Source organism: Platalea leucorodia, assembly GCF_965183815.1.
Source record: "Platalea leucorodia genome assembly, chromosome: 3".
In the NCBI taxonomy this organism is placed as follows: domain Eukaryota; kingdom Metazoa; phylum Chordata; class Aves; order Pelecaniformes; family Threskiornithidae; genus Platalea; species Platalea leucorodia.
In genome coordinates, this window is record NC_138825.1 from 109,698,547 (window position 1) to 109,715,408 (window position 16,862).

Below are 16,862 nucleotides of genomic sequence, written 5' to 3' on the forward strand. Positions count from 1 at the left end.
GAGTAACTGGTGCTATGATGGAGGTGCTTCTCTCCAGCAATAGCTGTTGTGCCACCGAGGAATTGAGGAATATGGGAACTGGCAGCTTCATCCCAGTCTCTCCTGGTGTTACCATGAGGGGGTAGCCATCTGCCCCGCCAATGTGTCACCTCAGGGAGTTGCCAACTCTTCCTGCTGTTAAGGCTAACCCTGTATTCAACTCGGTGCAGTAGCTTTGCTTGAGGTGCTTTAGGCAGTATTGGAGACCAAGAATTAAAGAACCTTCGAGTACTTTGTTTTCATGAATCTTAAGTCATCAGTCTCCCTAACCTGGAGTGCTCTGCTGTGCGAATCTGTTTGAACTCTCAAGAGTTCATGTCTGTCTGTAAGAAGGATGGAGTGCACTTACACAAGCTCAGCTTTCCCCCTGCTTATCGGGTCACACTCTTTTTGACCAGAAGAACTGAAGCCACTGGCCCACACACATCAAAAGGGGTCCTCAGGTGCTGGACGGGCTCAAACCTAGAGGTGCTCACACCAGTACCAACCCTGGGCAGCCGACGGGTTTCGTGATGGCCCTCCGGGGCCAAGAAGCAGGTCGGGGTGGGGGGACACGACGACACACACGACACGACGACACACGACGACAGACGGGGACACGTGAGGCAGGGCGGGAGAAACGAAACAGCGAGCGAGCCCTCGGCACGGTGCCAAGTTTCCTTTCTGCGAGAAAGGAAAACGAAACCCAGCGCTTCCCTGCGCCCCGGCGCGGCGGGGAGGGCCGGGCCGGGCCGGGCCGGGAGGGGCCGCCGCGCCTTTTATAGCGGAGCGCCGGGCGCCTCGCTGCAGCTTGCGAGCCGAGCCGAGCTGGGTCGAACCGAGCTGAGCTAAGCCAGGCCGAGGCAAGCCGGGTCGGGTCGGGTCGGGTCGGGTCGAGTCGAGTCGAGTCGAACCGAGCCCAGACCAGCCGGATCGAGTCGAGCCGAACCGAGCCCAGGCCGGTCCAACTGAACTGCAGCGCATCCCGCCGAGCGGAGCCGAGCCGAGCCGAGCCGAGCCGAGCCGAGCCGAGCCGAGCCGAGCCATGCAGCTGAGCGTGCTGAGCCGGACGCCGCTGGCGGTGGCGCGGGCGGTGCTGGCGGCGCTGGGCAGGCGGGTGGGCGCGCTGTGCTGGAGTCTGGTGCCCTTCTCCCTCTCCCTTTCCCTGCCCCTGCCCGGCTGGCGGCGGGTCTCGGCCCCCAGCCCCGCCGCCCCGCCGGGCCCCCGGCGGGAGCGGGAGCGGGACGACGCGTCCCCGACGCCCACCAGCGTCAATTACCACTTCACCCGGCAGTGCAACTACAAGTGCGGTTTCTGCTTCCACACGGCCAAGACCTCCTTCGTGCTGCCCCTGGAGGAGGCCAAGCGGGGGCTGGCGATGCTGAAGGAGGCGGGTGAGTCCCGGGGGGGCCGCCCGTGGGAGCCAGGGCGGGGGGATGCGCGGCGGCCGCGTCCCGGCAGGACCAAGTGGCGTCGGAGAAGTTATCCCTGCAGCTGCGCGGCCGGGGTCCCTCTTCACATCGCTGCAGCCGGGCACTGACAGCGTGTGGAAGGAGCGGGCAATGGGCAGGCAGAGGTTCACAGCATCTTTCTTTGGTCCTTTTCTAGGAATGGAGAAAATAAATTTCTCGGGAGGAGAACCGTTTCTTCAGGACAGAGGCGAATTTGTAGGCAAACTGGTCCAGTTTTGCAAGGAGGAGTTGAAGCTACCAAGTGTCAGCATTGTTAGCAACGGCAGCCTGATTAGAGAACGGTGGTTCAAGAAGTACGGTAAGGAAAAGCCACTGTGCACAGAAGCGCTGGTGGGGTTTCGGAGCCTCCTCGGGGCAGCCTCACCGAAAGATGGTTTTCGGTGCAAGTGGGAGATGGTTTGTTAGTGGTTCACTTACAGTAAACACAAACCAAACGTAAATACCAGTGAAATATCATTAATTATATGTTGCGAACATAGACAGTTTGTACTATTGCCTCTTTGGTATAATAGTATAATAGAATAATATCTCAGACTGTCCCCATAATGCCGGATACACACAGAAAATATGTGTTTTGATGATGCCACTGCTGTGGCTTTTGTGGTTCATGTGATGACTTCACAGAACTCTGTTTACATGGCACTTCATGACAGATCACGAGGAAGTGAAAGTGGGCAGGGTCCTGACAGCTTTTAGCTGAAGGACTGCATATTAATCAATGTTTAAAACTTGTTTTCAGGTGAATATTTAGACATTCTCGCAATTTCATGTGATAGTTTTGATGAGAATGTCAACGTTTTAATTGGGCGTGGTCAAGGAAAGAAGAACCATGTGGAAAATCTGCATAAACTGAGACAGTGGTGCCGAGAGTATGCTGTTGCTTTCAAAATAAATTCAGTGATCAACAGATTTAACGTTGAGGAAGACATGAATGAGCAGATCAAAGCACTCAACCCTGTGCGCTGGAAGGTAAGAAAGTGCTGTGTACCGTAGGTTTCCTGTTCAGAGAAAAGGAATGATGAAGTTCTGGAGTTGTCTGAACCTCTAATGACCTCAGTCGGATCTCCAGCTCTACCTTGGGCTAGCATTAGCGGACTTCTTGTCAGCGCTACATGATATATGTTTCAGCATACATAGATCTAGTTTTTTTACGATATTAAAAGTAAGATAGAAGGTCTTTAACATTTGAAAATGTGTCATGGTGTCAAGAAAATGAGGGTTAGTGTACAATGATACATTAGAGTTAATATATTAGCAATATATGTGTTAATTAGACATTAATGTTCTGTTATAGAGTATTAGTGGTTAGTGTGCATATATTATATTTTCTGCCAGAAGTGTATTAAATACACTACGTTATCAGTTTGAAAATGGGAAGAGATAATGTGACTTATAAATATGGGAGAACTTGTGGAATAATTTCTCATTATTTGCTTCATGAAAATTGGTGTACACGCATGATTTCTCAGAAAAAAAAAATGACTGTGAAATCTTTGTCCTACTAAAGGAGTGTAAGGAAAATATGACATACATTTTAATGTTTTATCAAGTTTCCTGGCCTATTTTCTTGCTGGGGTTACAGAGCACGTTGATGGCAAAGGCACCCTTTTTCCCCCAAAGTCTGAATGTAGTTGAGGACTTGGCCATTAGAAGGAGGCTCCTAAGTAGACAAACTATGGCATTTTGTTTCTGAGGAGTCTTCTCTATATTTTCTGTGACCATCTGAAGCTAGTTAAATTTACAGTCACAAATCTGGTTAAAACCCTCAAAAATACAGATTGACTTGATTGGCAGTCTGCATTGTACATAGTACTTACTGGCATTTATAATACAGCCATACTATTTGAGATTCAATCAAAAGTTAATTTGAGCTTTTGTTATCTGTGCCGTTATTAAGACCAGAGCAGTTAAGATTTCTGTGGAAACCTGATCAGGAACCATGACTGTATAATTACATTTAGAACTATGTAATGTTAATTTGCTAAAAATAAACCTGCACCGTGGCCTTGGTATAGTATTCACTTATCACAATTTATGTCAGTGTGGCTCCACTGACAGAAAAATTAAAGACCGCTACTGAGACAACTGAAGGTTTTTGTCATGGTGACAGTCTCTGATACTCAAGGCAAGTGAAAATGTCAGATCTTAACCAGGTGACTTTTCTCTTCAGGTATTTCAGTGCCTGCTCATCGAAGGGGAGAACAGTGGTGAGGATGCCCTGAGAGAAGCAGAGAAGTTTGTTATCAGTGATGAAGACTTTGAACAATTCCTGCATCGCCACAAAGATGTCTCCTGTTTGGTGCCAGAATCTAATCAGAAGGTAAAATTGAAACTGTCGTTTTGTAACTTTATTTTGAAATGAAGTTGGAAAGGTGGAAAAGAACTAGAAGCTTTCATGGCAATTAACGCTTTCCCTCTTAGTATTGGCTTAGAAGAAGTACAGTACAACTTTGTCAGCAACTGGTTTGGTTATGGTGGAAGCCAAAGTTTTTAATTTTCTTCAAGGCTTTTTACTGAGCACAAAGTTATTAACAGAAGAGTAAAAACTCATTGATCCCAATCCTCTGGACACCACCAGGAGTCCTCTCATAGCATGGTGTGGGCCTCTGCTCAGTGAGATGTATAAAGTATCAGCACAGAAGCTGGAGAAAACTGAGTTCTCCACAGCTGAGTGGTGAGCTCAACAATAATTAAGTCCTTTGGAATCGAATAGCTCTTCCCCACCAGGGCACAAGATCCTGAAAAAGTTGAATGTCAATGTAAACACACTTTATACTCTAAGCATAGTTTCATAATAGAGATTCACCATGATGTTACGCTGTGGCAGTGTCATCAACCCACACAAAGTAACATATCATCCCAATCAGCATTATATTGAGTACAAGAACTCGTATTTTTGCCTGACACATCTTACTAGGTACTCCCTCCCACAATAAAGTCACATTTTTAACATTGTCTATCTGAACTCCTTTGGACTGCACATTCAGGCTCTTTATTCACAAGGAGACTCCTTGTGCTACCGCAGAGCCCAGCAGTTAACTTCATGACCTGCCATCCAGCTTACGTTAGCTGCAGTAAAGTGCCTAAGGGTGGAGCTCAGGATCTTTTGTAAGATGCCTACAAACCCTGTAGGTGGCATGAGGAGAGTTAGAAAACTCACTGTTAAGGAAGTTTATGAACTGAGTGAGGAGATACTAAGATGAATCAAGTTCAGGAATGCCTTAAATCTCCCATCTTGCCTGCCTTTTCCTCTCCACAGATTAATACGCTCCATTTACAGTTTACTTTTTAATGTATAGAGAGCTCAAGTGAGCGGACTGGGTTGCTTCTACTATGAAGACATAGAAGTGCGGTCTAGTGTTTAAGGCATTCAGTGGGAGAGAGCACTCATCAGAGAGGGTGTTTAGATGGGAACCTAGAACTGTTTCTACATTTTTTTCCATGTAAGAAGTCCTACAAAAAAAGTGTAGACTTCCGTCAGTAGCTTTGGTTTTAGAAGACTGTTTCTGATTTCTGTTAAACCTGTGTGAAGGATGGGCACCAAGTTGATCAGATTTCCTGTCCTACACAGTGGCAAGCTCCAGCTACCTGGAGAGTTTTAGGGAGGATCATGTAGGAGATGCCCAGTTAGCTGAACAAATGTGTCTTATTTCAGCTGTTGGCCTATTTCCTGGTGCAGACCTGAGAGCTTTTTGAGCTGGGAGATTACCTTTGAGCTGGGAGATTACCTTCGTCTGCTGGGATGATAACTAAATACCCCAGCTTAAATGGTCATGTCATCTGTTTGGAAAATGACATAATCATTCCAGTATGCAAAACAGTGTGTGTTCTGCTGATGTAGAAGTTAATAGAAAACTTGGATATTATTCAAAACACCTTTATCCAGTTTCCTACATTCCAGCACCTACATTTCAGTTAGGCACTTGAGAGGTCATATTCAAAGAATTACTGTTCTATTGATGCACTAAGTCATGCTAGTAATCCTGTTGTTTATTTCTGTAAATTTGATCCAAGCTCACTGAAATAGTGGGAAGACACTAGCTGTTTCAAAGATTTGCATCAGGCTTTGAAGGAATAGTTGTTTGTTTCGTCCTTCATTTTTCACTAGAATGGAATTTTGGTTTGTATATTAATTTAGTTTTTTCTTTTGATCTATTACAGATGAGGGATTCATACCTCATTCTGGATGAATATGTAAGTCTTTGTTTGATACTTGGTATTTGTATGCTAATATATATATGTATACAACAGTGATAACCAATTCTATTTATTGTGCATTCTATAAAATGATTTTACCACGTAGTACAAGGAACAGATGTATTTTTTTCTGATCAAACATACTGAGAACTTGAATTTAAGTATGACATAAGGAGGAGTTGCCATCAGGTTGCATGCATGATCATTGCATCACGGATCTTAAAGTATAGATGTGTATCTTTGCAGAATTTTTTTGCTGTTTTTCTTTAATTTAAAAATAGAGAACTTGTCCTGAAAGTTAAGTTTCAAAGAGCCTACTTAGTTTACACGTTACTGAAGAGCAAACATTTAATCTTCAGGAATTATGGTATGGCTTTGTTCCTGCTAAGATGTGTTGGTGTGTCCAACCGTGAGCTTCTGAGCCTTCTAAGGACCACCATGAAACTGTTCATGCACTTACATAGCCTTTTGTGGGATTGCAGTGCAACTTGTTTAATTCTGTAGAAAAATTAAGCTTTTACAAATTGAATTTATAATGTCTTATCTATTGATGTTCCAGATGCGTTTTCTAAACTGCAGAAATGGACGGAAAGAGCCTTCCAAGTCTATCCTAGACGTTGGTGTAGAAGCAGCTATAAAATTCAGTGGATTTGATGAGATGATGTTCCTAAAAAGAGGAGGAAAGTATGTGTGGAGTAAAGCAGACATGAAATTGGACTGGTAACTCCATATACTGAGTTAGGGCAGGTGCATTATGTAAAGAAAATGGGTGTGTATATATGTGCATGTATATATGTTTATATGTATCTAATGCTTTTAACTACACTTGGTATATTATACAGATTGATGTTCAGTATAACTATGTATGTGAATGTGTGAAATGTTTTCAGAATGTAGATTATGTTCTTATCTATTGTTTGGTTGCACATTACCAAGTACCTATAGAACTTTCATATAAATAGATCTCTGAAATCGGCTTTCTAGCCCGTTGTATGAAGGACTTCAGGGCAAACTGTTAAGGTAGTGTCACAAAGGAAAAGGTTTTAAGATAATACATAAGTGTGCATGCCAGAAAATAAACCAAAACCCACCCCAATCTCTAATTCATTATAAACAGCTGTAATGATGTACCCATCATTACCCATCAGTGGAAACTTAACCAGGGAATGTATTCTGCCTGCTTCATAAGGAAACGTAGATTGCAGTTCCTCACTCGATCACAGGAGGGCCAGCTAGCAGTCCTTTAGAAGCAGCCCCTGCCTTTTTCAGGGGTAACAGAAGGTCATAATCTAGGAATCATTATCTGTAACAGCATATTTAAAAGGAACTCAAGATGAAAAAATTGGCAATTTTCATTCTTTAAGACTTAACTGTAAAAGTGTCTGTTGTTCTTCTCCCTCTCCTCCATATACACGCATGATATTTGCAAAAAATGTTGGGGGATGTAATTTTCTGTGAAAACCTATTTTTAGTCATGAAAAAATATTATATTTGTCCTAGAACATAAAAGTGCATTTTACCCAATGACAAACAACTTCTTATTTCACATTGGCAATGACCTTAGTTCTAACAAATATTTACAGTGAAAACAATGTTTTCATTTTATTCATAACTTACTCCATTTTCCTTTCATCTGCAAATATTGATTTAATATTTTTAACATTTTTTTCTCTCCCTGTACATACAGTTCTGATGAAGATTCCTTCTGAAATTAATTAATACTATGTAGCACACCTAACACGTATCTTCTGTTGCATACTGGCTGTGTTATTGCTTTTTATTTTGCTAAGCGATGGAATACAAACAACAAAGTTCGTATATCATGTAACCTTGTTTTAAAGGTTGCTTGGCTCCGCAATCATTCTTAGTTGCTGGTTACAAACATGCAGGTATTAAGTGAAACTAATCAGGTTTTGTGACTTTAAGAGCTGGCAGCATCAACATAAAATAGAGAAAAGTCAAAAACCCCTGCAAAAACAGTAATCTAATATGCTGCCCTCGTTCTTGGTTTTCTGGCAATTTTTATGGCTCTATAATTACAGTTTTCCAAATTTAACTAGTCACATCTGCCCCAAAGCTCTGTATGAAGGGCAGGGGAATAAGCATTGCACAAAGCAGGAGTGAGCTGGCACTACTCATTCTTACTGTCCATTGAACTCAAGGCCTTGACTGGCTCACACTTTTAAATATTTGCAGCAGTTGGGAGCCAGCATGCATCAAATATACCATGTAGAGAAAATTACACCTTCTTTCCTTTTTCTGATAATGCTAGTTGGTGTTTTTATTTAAAGAGTTTTCCAAGATAAAGGTTTTGCATTCGCCTAATGCATCTTCAAAGTTGAAGGGGAAAGCGCATAAGTAGGAGCTGCTACTTCTGAATAAAGGAAGGTGCATCTCTGAATACACTGTGAAAATGTTTCCATTTATAATTCCTTGTTTCTATTTTTACTCTCCTAACTGTAAATATACTGTCTCAGTGGTGCTCTTCTGTCTCTTTGTATTTTGCATTTTGCAGTCACAACATTTCCTAGACACTTAAATGTCAGTATTTTTTTTCTTGTATTAATACTAAGTGACATTTAAAATGTGGCCCACACACATTAACCCCACAGTCTTTTGGCAGCTGTTTCGTTGACCTCAGTTGGAGTTCTGCCTGAGTAGCAACTACAGGCAGCGCAAATTTATGTAACTGTGGGGTTTGACTTCCTCTGTGTTCCCATTGCTCAAATGTTAAATCTGTCCTCTTCCTCAGCATCTACGCGGCATGATAGAAAAGAAGCATTTTCCTTTGCTGCTGGCTCAGTCCCAGCATGGGGTAAGATTTAGTGCATCAATGTACCACTAAATCTACCAGCTTGCTGCTTCTGCAGAAAATGCCAGCTGTATCACAGCACGCAGATGTGAGGTGCACAAACTCCCATTCAGATCCAGAAATCCTGCCATTCTTTGCTTTGCATTTTTCTCTGTAAATGGCTATTCTTTTGCTGCAAGAGATCCTCTGTGCCTATGGAGGAAGCTGCAGGATAAACAAACTGGAGCTGAAAATGTGAATATCCAGTAAATAATGTAAAGACATTGAAGATGGCTTTTATCAGAAGGTTCTAAGTTCTTCTTAAAATCTTAAGGATTTTACATTGCCTCTTGCTACTATATGTAATTCAGAAAAAGTTTCTGCTCCGTGATATTCTTTTCCAAAGGAAATGCCAGTCATGTACATTGGAAATGAAGAATTTGACATAACACAATTTGACAGACAATTGTTGAAGTTAAAGAATAGCTCTTGGTATTTTTATATGCAAAAATAATTTTTGTGTAAAATCTCAAATTTTTTTTTTGCTACAGCTTGATTAACCTAGTTTATTTTTTTTTTAATCTATAAACACATTTCATGTTCGACCAAAAATGGACTTCAGGCTTTCATTCTGTAGTTGGGCCTAACTTTCAGCATGGGACTAAAAAAATAATACTGAATTCAGCAGGGCTACTCCTAAGCTTAGAGATTACATGCACATTGTGGCCCTGAAGAGTCAGGATTTAAATTTAAGTCTTGTAAACAGAGACATGCTTAACTGTATTTTCATGTGTAAACTCATAGTACTGCAGCTAAGCACTTGCTAAAGATGCTGAATTGGGAAGGAACTTAGACTGTAGTTTACTAGCATTATGCAACTGTTCATATTTGTAAAATTTGTAGAGAATGAGCGTTTGGGAGGATGAGTTACTTCAGTTAAAAATCATCATTAATATATCTTGGGTAATGAATAAAACTGTGATTTAAGATGCGTTTTAAGATGCCCTCTTTTTCAGTATGAAGGATGCTTGATATATTTGAATGTTACAAATGATGAATTTTTCAATGATACTGTCACATAATGAGTGCTAAATATTTCACATGAGTATGTTTCACATTTCAATAAATGTTTCCATTTTCTTAAGTTTGCCTGTAATTTCTTTTTTTTTTTTTTTTTTAAATATAACCCAGACCCATAATAGCAGAATGTGACTGCATTCACAAGAGATCTGTAATTCTGGATGCAGTCTGTATTTAGCAGAGGGGGCTGCTTGCACAGTGCCAGAAGCAGCATCTAGGCCGAAAGGGAGAACAATAGTGGTCCTTGTGATGAAAAGCATTTGTTACACACTTGGGTGGACTGGGCTGTGTTGGGAGAAGACAGTTAAAATACCTTGTGCTGTTCAGATGACAGCCATTACGAAAGACATAACTATCCATAAACATCTGAGGAGAAAAAAATATTATCTTCTGTTATGGTAAATAAGAGACAAAAGCTAGTCAATTTAGAGGAGGAATAAAGACAAGTGGCTTCTCAAGCGCATCTCCTGTCTTCAGGCTGCAGTACAAACTCGTGCTAGACAACCTGAAATGGAGCTTTTCACAGTAATTGGTTGTGTGTGTGGCAAGGCTTGCCTTTTTTTCCCCCTTGCCTTTGCCAGGTTTTTTCCTGCATATTGTAGGGGAGCGAAGGTGCCCAGGAGCAGAGCTGCAGCGAGATGCTCTGTGCCTCCTGCCTCCCCCGGCCCCACGACCCCCGCGCGGTGCTCCCCAGGGGCTGCTGTGTTGGGTCGCCCCTGCTACGGCTCGGGCAAGGGCGTAAGCTGCGTTTTACTGTATCAACCAGACAGCTCCTATTCATCTCTCCAGCTCAGTGTTCTTCCTTTTGTGTCTCCGTGCATTGCAGAAGAAAGCCGGTCGTTGCTCCATACATAAACCAACAACAGGAAAGCAGCTGGTTTTGCTAAACAGTGCTTGCAAAACAGCTACGACCATCATGGTTTCCTTACGTTCCCCTTCTTCCCTTTCTTGCAAGCAAGGCAAACCCTCCTGCCCTCCTCTGTAAAATCAGTCCCCGCTGTTTCTCTCCTGCGGCTGAATGACCTGCTGGCCCGGGGGGCGCCACACTGGGACAACCTGAGATGCGATTCCTTAAAAAAAAAAAAAAAAAATTAAGATAGGAGAAAACCGGCAGCGCGGCACGCCCCGGGAGGCGGCCGCCGCCGCTCGCACCAGCGCAGGGAACACGCCCGGCGCTGCCAAGCGGGAAATCCCGGGATCCCCCCGCCTGCCGGGCCGGGAGGCGCCTCCCGCCGCCGCCAGGGGGCGCCGCTGCGCCTGGCGCGGCGGAGCTGGGCGGCCGCTTCAAAGCGGGCGGCGGCGGCGGCAGCGCGGCGGTTAATGGCGCCCGCCTAGCTGCGGGCGCGCCCGCCCCCGCCCGCCCTCACCCCACCCTCCTCCTCCTCCGCCCCCGCCGGAGAAAAGCCCGGGAGCGGCACCCGCCGCGCACACTCCGGCTCCGCGGCTGACGGCGCCGCGGGGGTGGAGACCATGCCTGGGGCGGTGGCGTTGCCCTGCCGCGGCTCGGCGGGATAGCGCGGGGCGTCGCGCACCTTCCGCGGGCCGCCCCGTGCCGGCAGGGGCTGGAGCGGCAGGGTAAGGCGTCGCGGGCAGCGGGCGGGGGGGAGCCGGGCGCAGCAGGAGGGGTGCGGCCGGGGGGTGGGGGTACCTGAGCCCTGGGGGGGGCAGGCGGTGTCCCCGCTCCCCGCCGCGGCGGAGGGGCAGCGGGAGGTGGCGCCGAGCCGCGCGGGGCACCCGCGCCCCCTTACGTAAAGGGCTCTGCCCGGCGCAGGTGCCCGCCGGCGCGCTGCGGGCCTCCCCCGCGGGGTGCTGCGGGGGCAGAAGCGGCGCTGTGTCTGCTGCCCCTGCCTCCCTGCGGCGGGGGGCGGCCCCGGGCACCCTGCTACCCCCGCCCCGCGGGGTGCCCCTTCGCCGGCAAGGTGGGGTTTCTGTACGAGGCGGGGGGGTCGCTCGGTTTTGGGAGCGGTACCTGGCTGTAAGGGGGTTTATGGCAGATCACGGGCTGCCGTAGGGGAGAGGGTGCTGCCAGCGGGTGTTGTCGGGCACGTAATGAAATCGGTTACTTAGACTCGCGTGTTTTCTGTTCCGTGATTTCCATAAATGAGCTAAAGCTTCTTGAAACAGTTCAGTGCCTTGGAGTGCAATAACCACTCTTCGAGGGGGTAAAAATCATAAATAAAGGGATATGTGGATTGACATCTGCTGCCAGTGTTCTCGGATACAAGTGAAGCGTGCAGTTTGGGGAGAAATCGGTTTGTTTGGGTTGCAAGATGGAAAAAGTAGGAGTAGGACTCGGTTATTTCATGTTTGTATTTTTTTTCCTTCCCTCACTGCACTTAAGAGATGCTACTATTGACTTTTTCGAAATGTTGGAAGAAACCATATGCATGATAATGACGTTGCTCCCACACACACACACACCGGCTCCCCAATGTCATTTTAAATCAAGGGTGTCTTATTCCTGAAAAGTCAGGCCCTGTATCACTCTGGTTTTATTGCTTCTAAAGAACTGGAACAGGGAGCGTCAATGAGGCAGGCTGGTGGAAGAAGATACAAGCTGTTTGAATTTCCACTGTTTTCTTGGCAATACTGTAATTTCTGCCCTGGAACATATTATTCTCAGTTCTACAACAAGCATAAATGATGATTTACAAATAGATCCATTTGTTTATATTGTTCTGGTGTAGCCAAACAACTGTTTACATTGTGAAATGGATTGCTTCATTTCACATTAGCTTATCAGTGCTGATCCAGGAGTGGCGACAGCTGAAGTTACAATGTTCTTGGGCAGAGTGCTACTGGAGAGATTACATCAGTAGTTCAGAGTTAAAGTCCTGGTTCCTGGCCTTTCTTTTTGCTCGTGTGTGCTTCTCTTATAGACGTGAGATGTAGTGAAGCGGGGTGTGGGGGGAGGAGAAGGGCGTGTGGGGATGTGGTGTGCTGAGGGGCAGATTCGTGCCTTTAGAGAAGCTGCTCTGTTCATGCTTAGATGGGACTTTACAGTGTGGGAGAATTTGAGTGACTGTCTCCTAGTAATGTTAGGGCACCAGCCAAAGTGACCTGACTTGAAGTTTGTTAAATACCAAACAGAAGAAAGATCAAGTGAGAAAAGGGTGCGGGGGAATCTTTGCTTTTGCTTAGGTACTACTTGAAAAATACAGGGTTTTTTTCATGGTGAAGTTTTATTCCTTTACCCCTCCTTTCCCTGGCCATCATGTCTCATTATCCTCTTGTGCAATCTGTATATTGTTCATGAGGGGGAGGAACCATCTGTGATTGAAATATGAGTACAATGACGGATGTTTCAATCTGATATAACTACTTTGAATGAGACATCCTTTAGGTAAAACAAAGGGTTGATTTCCATCCCCCACCCCCGGGCCTTCTAAATCACCCTGACTCCTATTTTGGGAGCTGCTAGATCAAATAATGTGTTTATCATCTACAGTTATTGCAGATTTTTGCCCTTGAAGCAGTCTAGTATTATGAGTTATCTTCACTTACAATCTGGATTTTTCATATTTCAGTATTTTAAGGCAATAATTTGGGGGGGGGGGGGGAAAGACTGTGTATTTGCTTAACTGCTTTTGTTTCTAACATTTTTCCAATTCTTTGTCACATTTTCTGTGTTGTTGTGGGGGGTTTTTTTGGTGTGTGTGTTTTTTTTTTTTTTTAAGAACTTCTGACAACTTTCCTTTCAGTTAAGCCAAAGGACAAGGCTGCTGTCTTAACCATGAGTTTTGGCTGTGATGCTGTATTGAGGGTATGAATGGCTTCAGTGTATCTGCTGTATTTACAAGAATGCTCTCATAGGCTGGCAGAAAACTGTTGTTTGCCCTCCCAGTGCTGAATCAGGGGAAAAAAAACAACTCTGATCATCCCGCAGCTTGATCTGCGCACATAGAGCCTTTCTCTCCTAGACACCTGATGTAGCAGGGGAATCGGGACCTGTTATATATAGGCAGTTGAGTTAACAGTGTATGGTTTGATTAGGAGATTTGCTTTTAACTGTATTCCTTTTAGTATGTTGAGTTACAAAAAGGAAATGGAAAACAATTACAAACCAACCCACCACTCAGTTTGAATGGTTTAGCAATTCTGTTGTGTCTAACTTAGGCTGTGGTCAGCCGTTCTTTTTATAAGACAGGATCTTTTTCTATTCTGCTTTGCAGAAAGGAGCTCATAATGTTCATCTTTCCCTGACCTTTTGAAGGAGATCAGACAAAAAAAAAATCATAGATAATTTCTGTTTTTCACTTCTGATGGCTGGGACGAGCTGTTGAAAATACACTTGTTCCTCTGGCTGCATGCTGCAACGTAATGGGAATGATTTTTCTATCTCATAATCAGATCAGAAATGCTTACAGTTTCTCTGCATATGCAGTCAGTGAGTACTGGAGCTGGCAGTGCTAGTACAAAATGGGTTTTCAAATAGCTTGATTGTTTGCTGATGGTGCCATTTATGGTGGTGACACCATAAGTGTCCTTTCTCAAAAAGGCTGAAGAAAATGAAGAGCAGAGAAAGTGAACCAATGTGTCTGGTAGTTCTATTTACTGTGAGGAAAAAAATCTCATCAGATGGTTCTAGTCTTGGCAAGACAATGTTATTTCCTTTTTATAGCATCATTTCCATCTTTTCATTCAATGAATAGCAAGTGAGTGGTAGCTTGTTGTTGTGATTTAACCCGGCAGACAGCTAAACACCACACAGCCGTTTGCTCACTCCCCCCCAGTGGGATGGGGGAGAGAATCGGAAAAAAAGAGGTAAAACGCGTGGGTTGAGATAAAGACAATTTAATAGGACAGAAAAGGAAGGGAAAATAATAATAATGATAAAAATATACAAAACAAGTGACGCACAATGCAATTGCTCACCACCTGCTGAGCGATGCCCACCTAGTTCCTGAGCAGCAGCTGCCTCCCCCTGGCCAGCTCCCCCCGGTTTTTTGTTCAGCATGTTGTCATATGGTATGCAATATCCCTTTGGCCAGTTTGGGTCAGCTGTCCTGGTTGTGTCAGCTGTCCCCTCTTGTGCACCTCCAGCCTCCTTGCTGGCAGGGCAGTATGAGAAGCTGAAAAGTCCTTGACTTCGTGTAAGCACTGCTCAGCAATGACTAAAAAACATCAGTGTGTTATCAACATTATTCTCATCCTAAATGAAAAACACAGTACTATACAACTGCTAGGAAGAAAATTAATTCTACCCCAGCTGAAATCAGGACACTTGTTGCATTAAAATACTTTGCTGTTATCTTCCAGGTACCACTATGACAGTTTAACACAACTACATTTTGTTTGTATTGAATGGAAATTACTTATGATTGAAGAAGTGGACTAAAGCTTACTTAATATAACCTTTTTCTACCATATGATACCCAAAGGATCATCTGAAATACTTGGGAGTGAAGATGGGTATTGCAGGTTTTCTTGAAAATAACAGATTCTGACTTAGCAGGTTCAGGCCCAATTTTTTTCACTATATACAAGTGCTCAACTTTGTTTGCATTGATCACAGCTTTGTTTGTGAGCAGCTGGGTTCCAAATATTTGGAGTCTTTATATTTACTCTTGACTTTCACTTGGAAATTTTACTGACCTGTTTCTGGATTATTGGGGTTATTTCCTGTTATCATCAAACTCCACAATGAACTACAATCTGGGAAAGCTATCACTGTGGTTCTTGGAGAAAGTTTCAGCTGACCTGCCTTTATCCCAGCTCCAGCCTCTAGTAAATAGGTCATCCGCAGCATAATAATTGGGTAATACCTGACAGCTGTTGTACACATCCAGCCCTTGTTGAGGACTCATATCTAGCTAGTGAGGAATATGAAGATGAATTTAGGAAAATATATTAAGGCAACAACTCATTATTGGCCCACCATAATCTGTTACATGATCAGCTTCTTCGTATTTCTGCTATTGCTGTTTACCAGACAATCTGCTTCATGCAGTATTGCTGGTAAGGATCCATGGAGAGGGAACCATGTGCAGATTTCTTCATCTCACAGATATTAATCTCCTTTTATATACAGTTACATATGTGTGTGTATTTATATAAAATGTTATGTATAGTATTTTAGAAGTTATATAATATTATATATAAAAATATTTTTTTACCCTTGAATTTCTCTAAACAATGTCTGGTAGGGGGTGGATCTGGCAGAATTGTCAAAAGTGATCGCATACTGTCTCACCCACACTGGCTTTCCTGGAGCACTTGTTATTATAACTTCTGGTGTCTTTCTGTTTCTCAGTACATTGCCCTTGAGGTACGTCCTCTCCAGATTTGGATATGCTGATAATGAAGCTTTCGTTTTGTCAAACAGTGCAGACTTAGAGAAGCCTCCTCCTGTTTCAGGTAGCTGGTATGCACAAACCGTGGCAGACCAGTGCAGCCTGTTCCTGGTGGGGTAGCAAAAGTGGTGAGGAAGCCAGGTTATTGAATCACAGAATGGTTTGGGTTGGAAGGGACCTTCCAATATCATCTAGTCCAACCCCCCCTGCCAAGGGCAAGGGCATGTTTCATTAGATCGGGTTGCTCAATACCGCATCCAACCTGACCTTGAACACTTTGAATGAGGAGGAAGCTGGGGCTATTTCTCTTTTTCTGGTATCTAAAAGGATCTGGCAGGTCAGTCTTTCTGTTACTGCCATAGATGAGCCTGCTGGATGACTGCTGCAGCTACACATGCAGTGCGATCCCCAGAGTAACTCAGGGGGGTGGATCTGCTGTTGTCCTGATGCTGCAGTCTGGCCAGATGCTCTTGCCTGAAGGACTTTTGGGAAATGCCCAGCTGTTGCCAGGTACCCAGGGGTGTTACATGACATCGGGCCCTCCCAGGAAGAATTTTGACCCCATTTGCAGGCAGGGCTGCCTGCCCACAGTGACCAGGCAGGGTAGCTGTGGCAGTGTGGGTGTGCAGAGCCCACTCCCTGCCCAAATGTCTCTTCCCTGGGGTGACAGGAGGGGTCATGCCATATTGGTTAAGGCAATTGTATTTTTCTGGGCCTGATGCTTTAGACAATGTTTACATCCTCTTAGGAGTAAAATGAATGTTATTTAATTCTGATTTTTCTTCTATTGCTGCTTAAGGACACAGTTTTCCCTTCATATCTCTATACCTGCATTAAAAAAATGCATCCGTCCAGACAGAATGAGAGCGATGCTCTGCAACTAGTGCGATCAGGCTTATGTCTCCAGGGCAATCTTGTAGCAGTGACTGCAAATTCAAGACCAAGCTATTTGCAGTCAGTGTATATATGTTTTTAGCCTGGTTTTCTGAGAAAATAGAGATTATGTGCAAC

General features: G+C 44.3%; 2 protein-coding genes across 2 annotated transcripts in view; both read left to right on the forward strand.

The window, feature by feature from the left end:
- Positions 1-823: 823 nt before the first annotated feature.
- RSAD2 (radical S-adenosyl methionine domain containing 2) lies at positions 824-9,560 on the forward strand. The gene is made up of 6 exons (XM_082306579.1): positions 824-1,412; positions 1,627-1,788; positions 2,230-2,459; positions 3,661-3,810; positions 5,652-5,684; positions 6,247-9,560. The coding sequence occupies exons 1-6, from the start codon at positions 1,064-1,066 to the stop codon at positions 6,409-6,411; spliced, it is 1,089 nt and encodes a 362-aa protein (XP_082162705.1). The 5' UTR covers positions 824-1,063; the 3' UTR covers positions 6,412-9,560.
- A 1,448-nt stretch (positions 9,561-11,008) lies between these two features.
- The window catches only part of RNF144A (ring finger protein 144A), a 67,004-nt gene continuing 61,150 nt past the window's right edge, over positions 11,009-16,862 (forward strand). The window contains exon 1 of the mRNA XM_082307710.1: positions 11,009-11,133. The gene's annotated coding sequence lies outside the window, so the exon portion shown is untranslated. The remainder of the gene's footprint in view (positions 11,134-16,862) is intronic.

Excerpts from the sequence above, each read along its gene's own strand:
- RSAD2 (XM_082306579.1), top strand. The coding sequence starts at position 1,064 with ATGCAGCTGAGCGTGCTGAGCCGGACGCCGCTGGCGGTGGCGCGGGCG. Across the intron at positions 1,789-2,229 it reads ACGGTGGTTCAAGAAGTACG|GTGAATATTTAGACATTCTC; the intron begins GTAAGGAAAAGC and ends ACTTGTTTTCAG. Across the intron at positions 5,685-6,246 it reads ACCTCATTCTGGATGAATAT|ATGCGTTTTCTAAACTGCAG; the intron begins GTAAGTCTTTGT and ends TTGATGTTCCAG.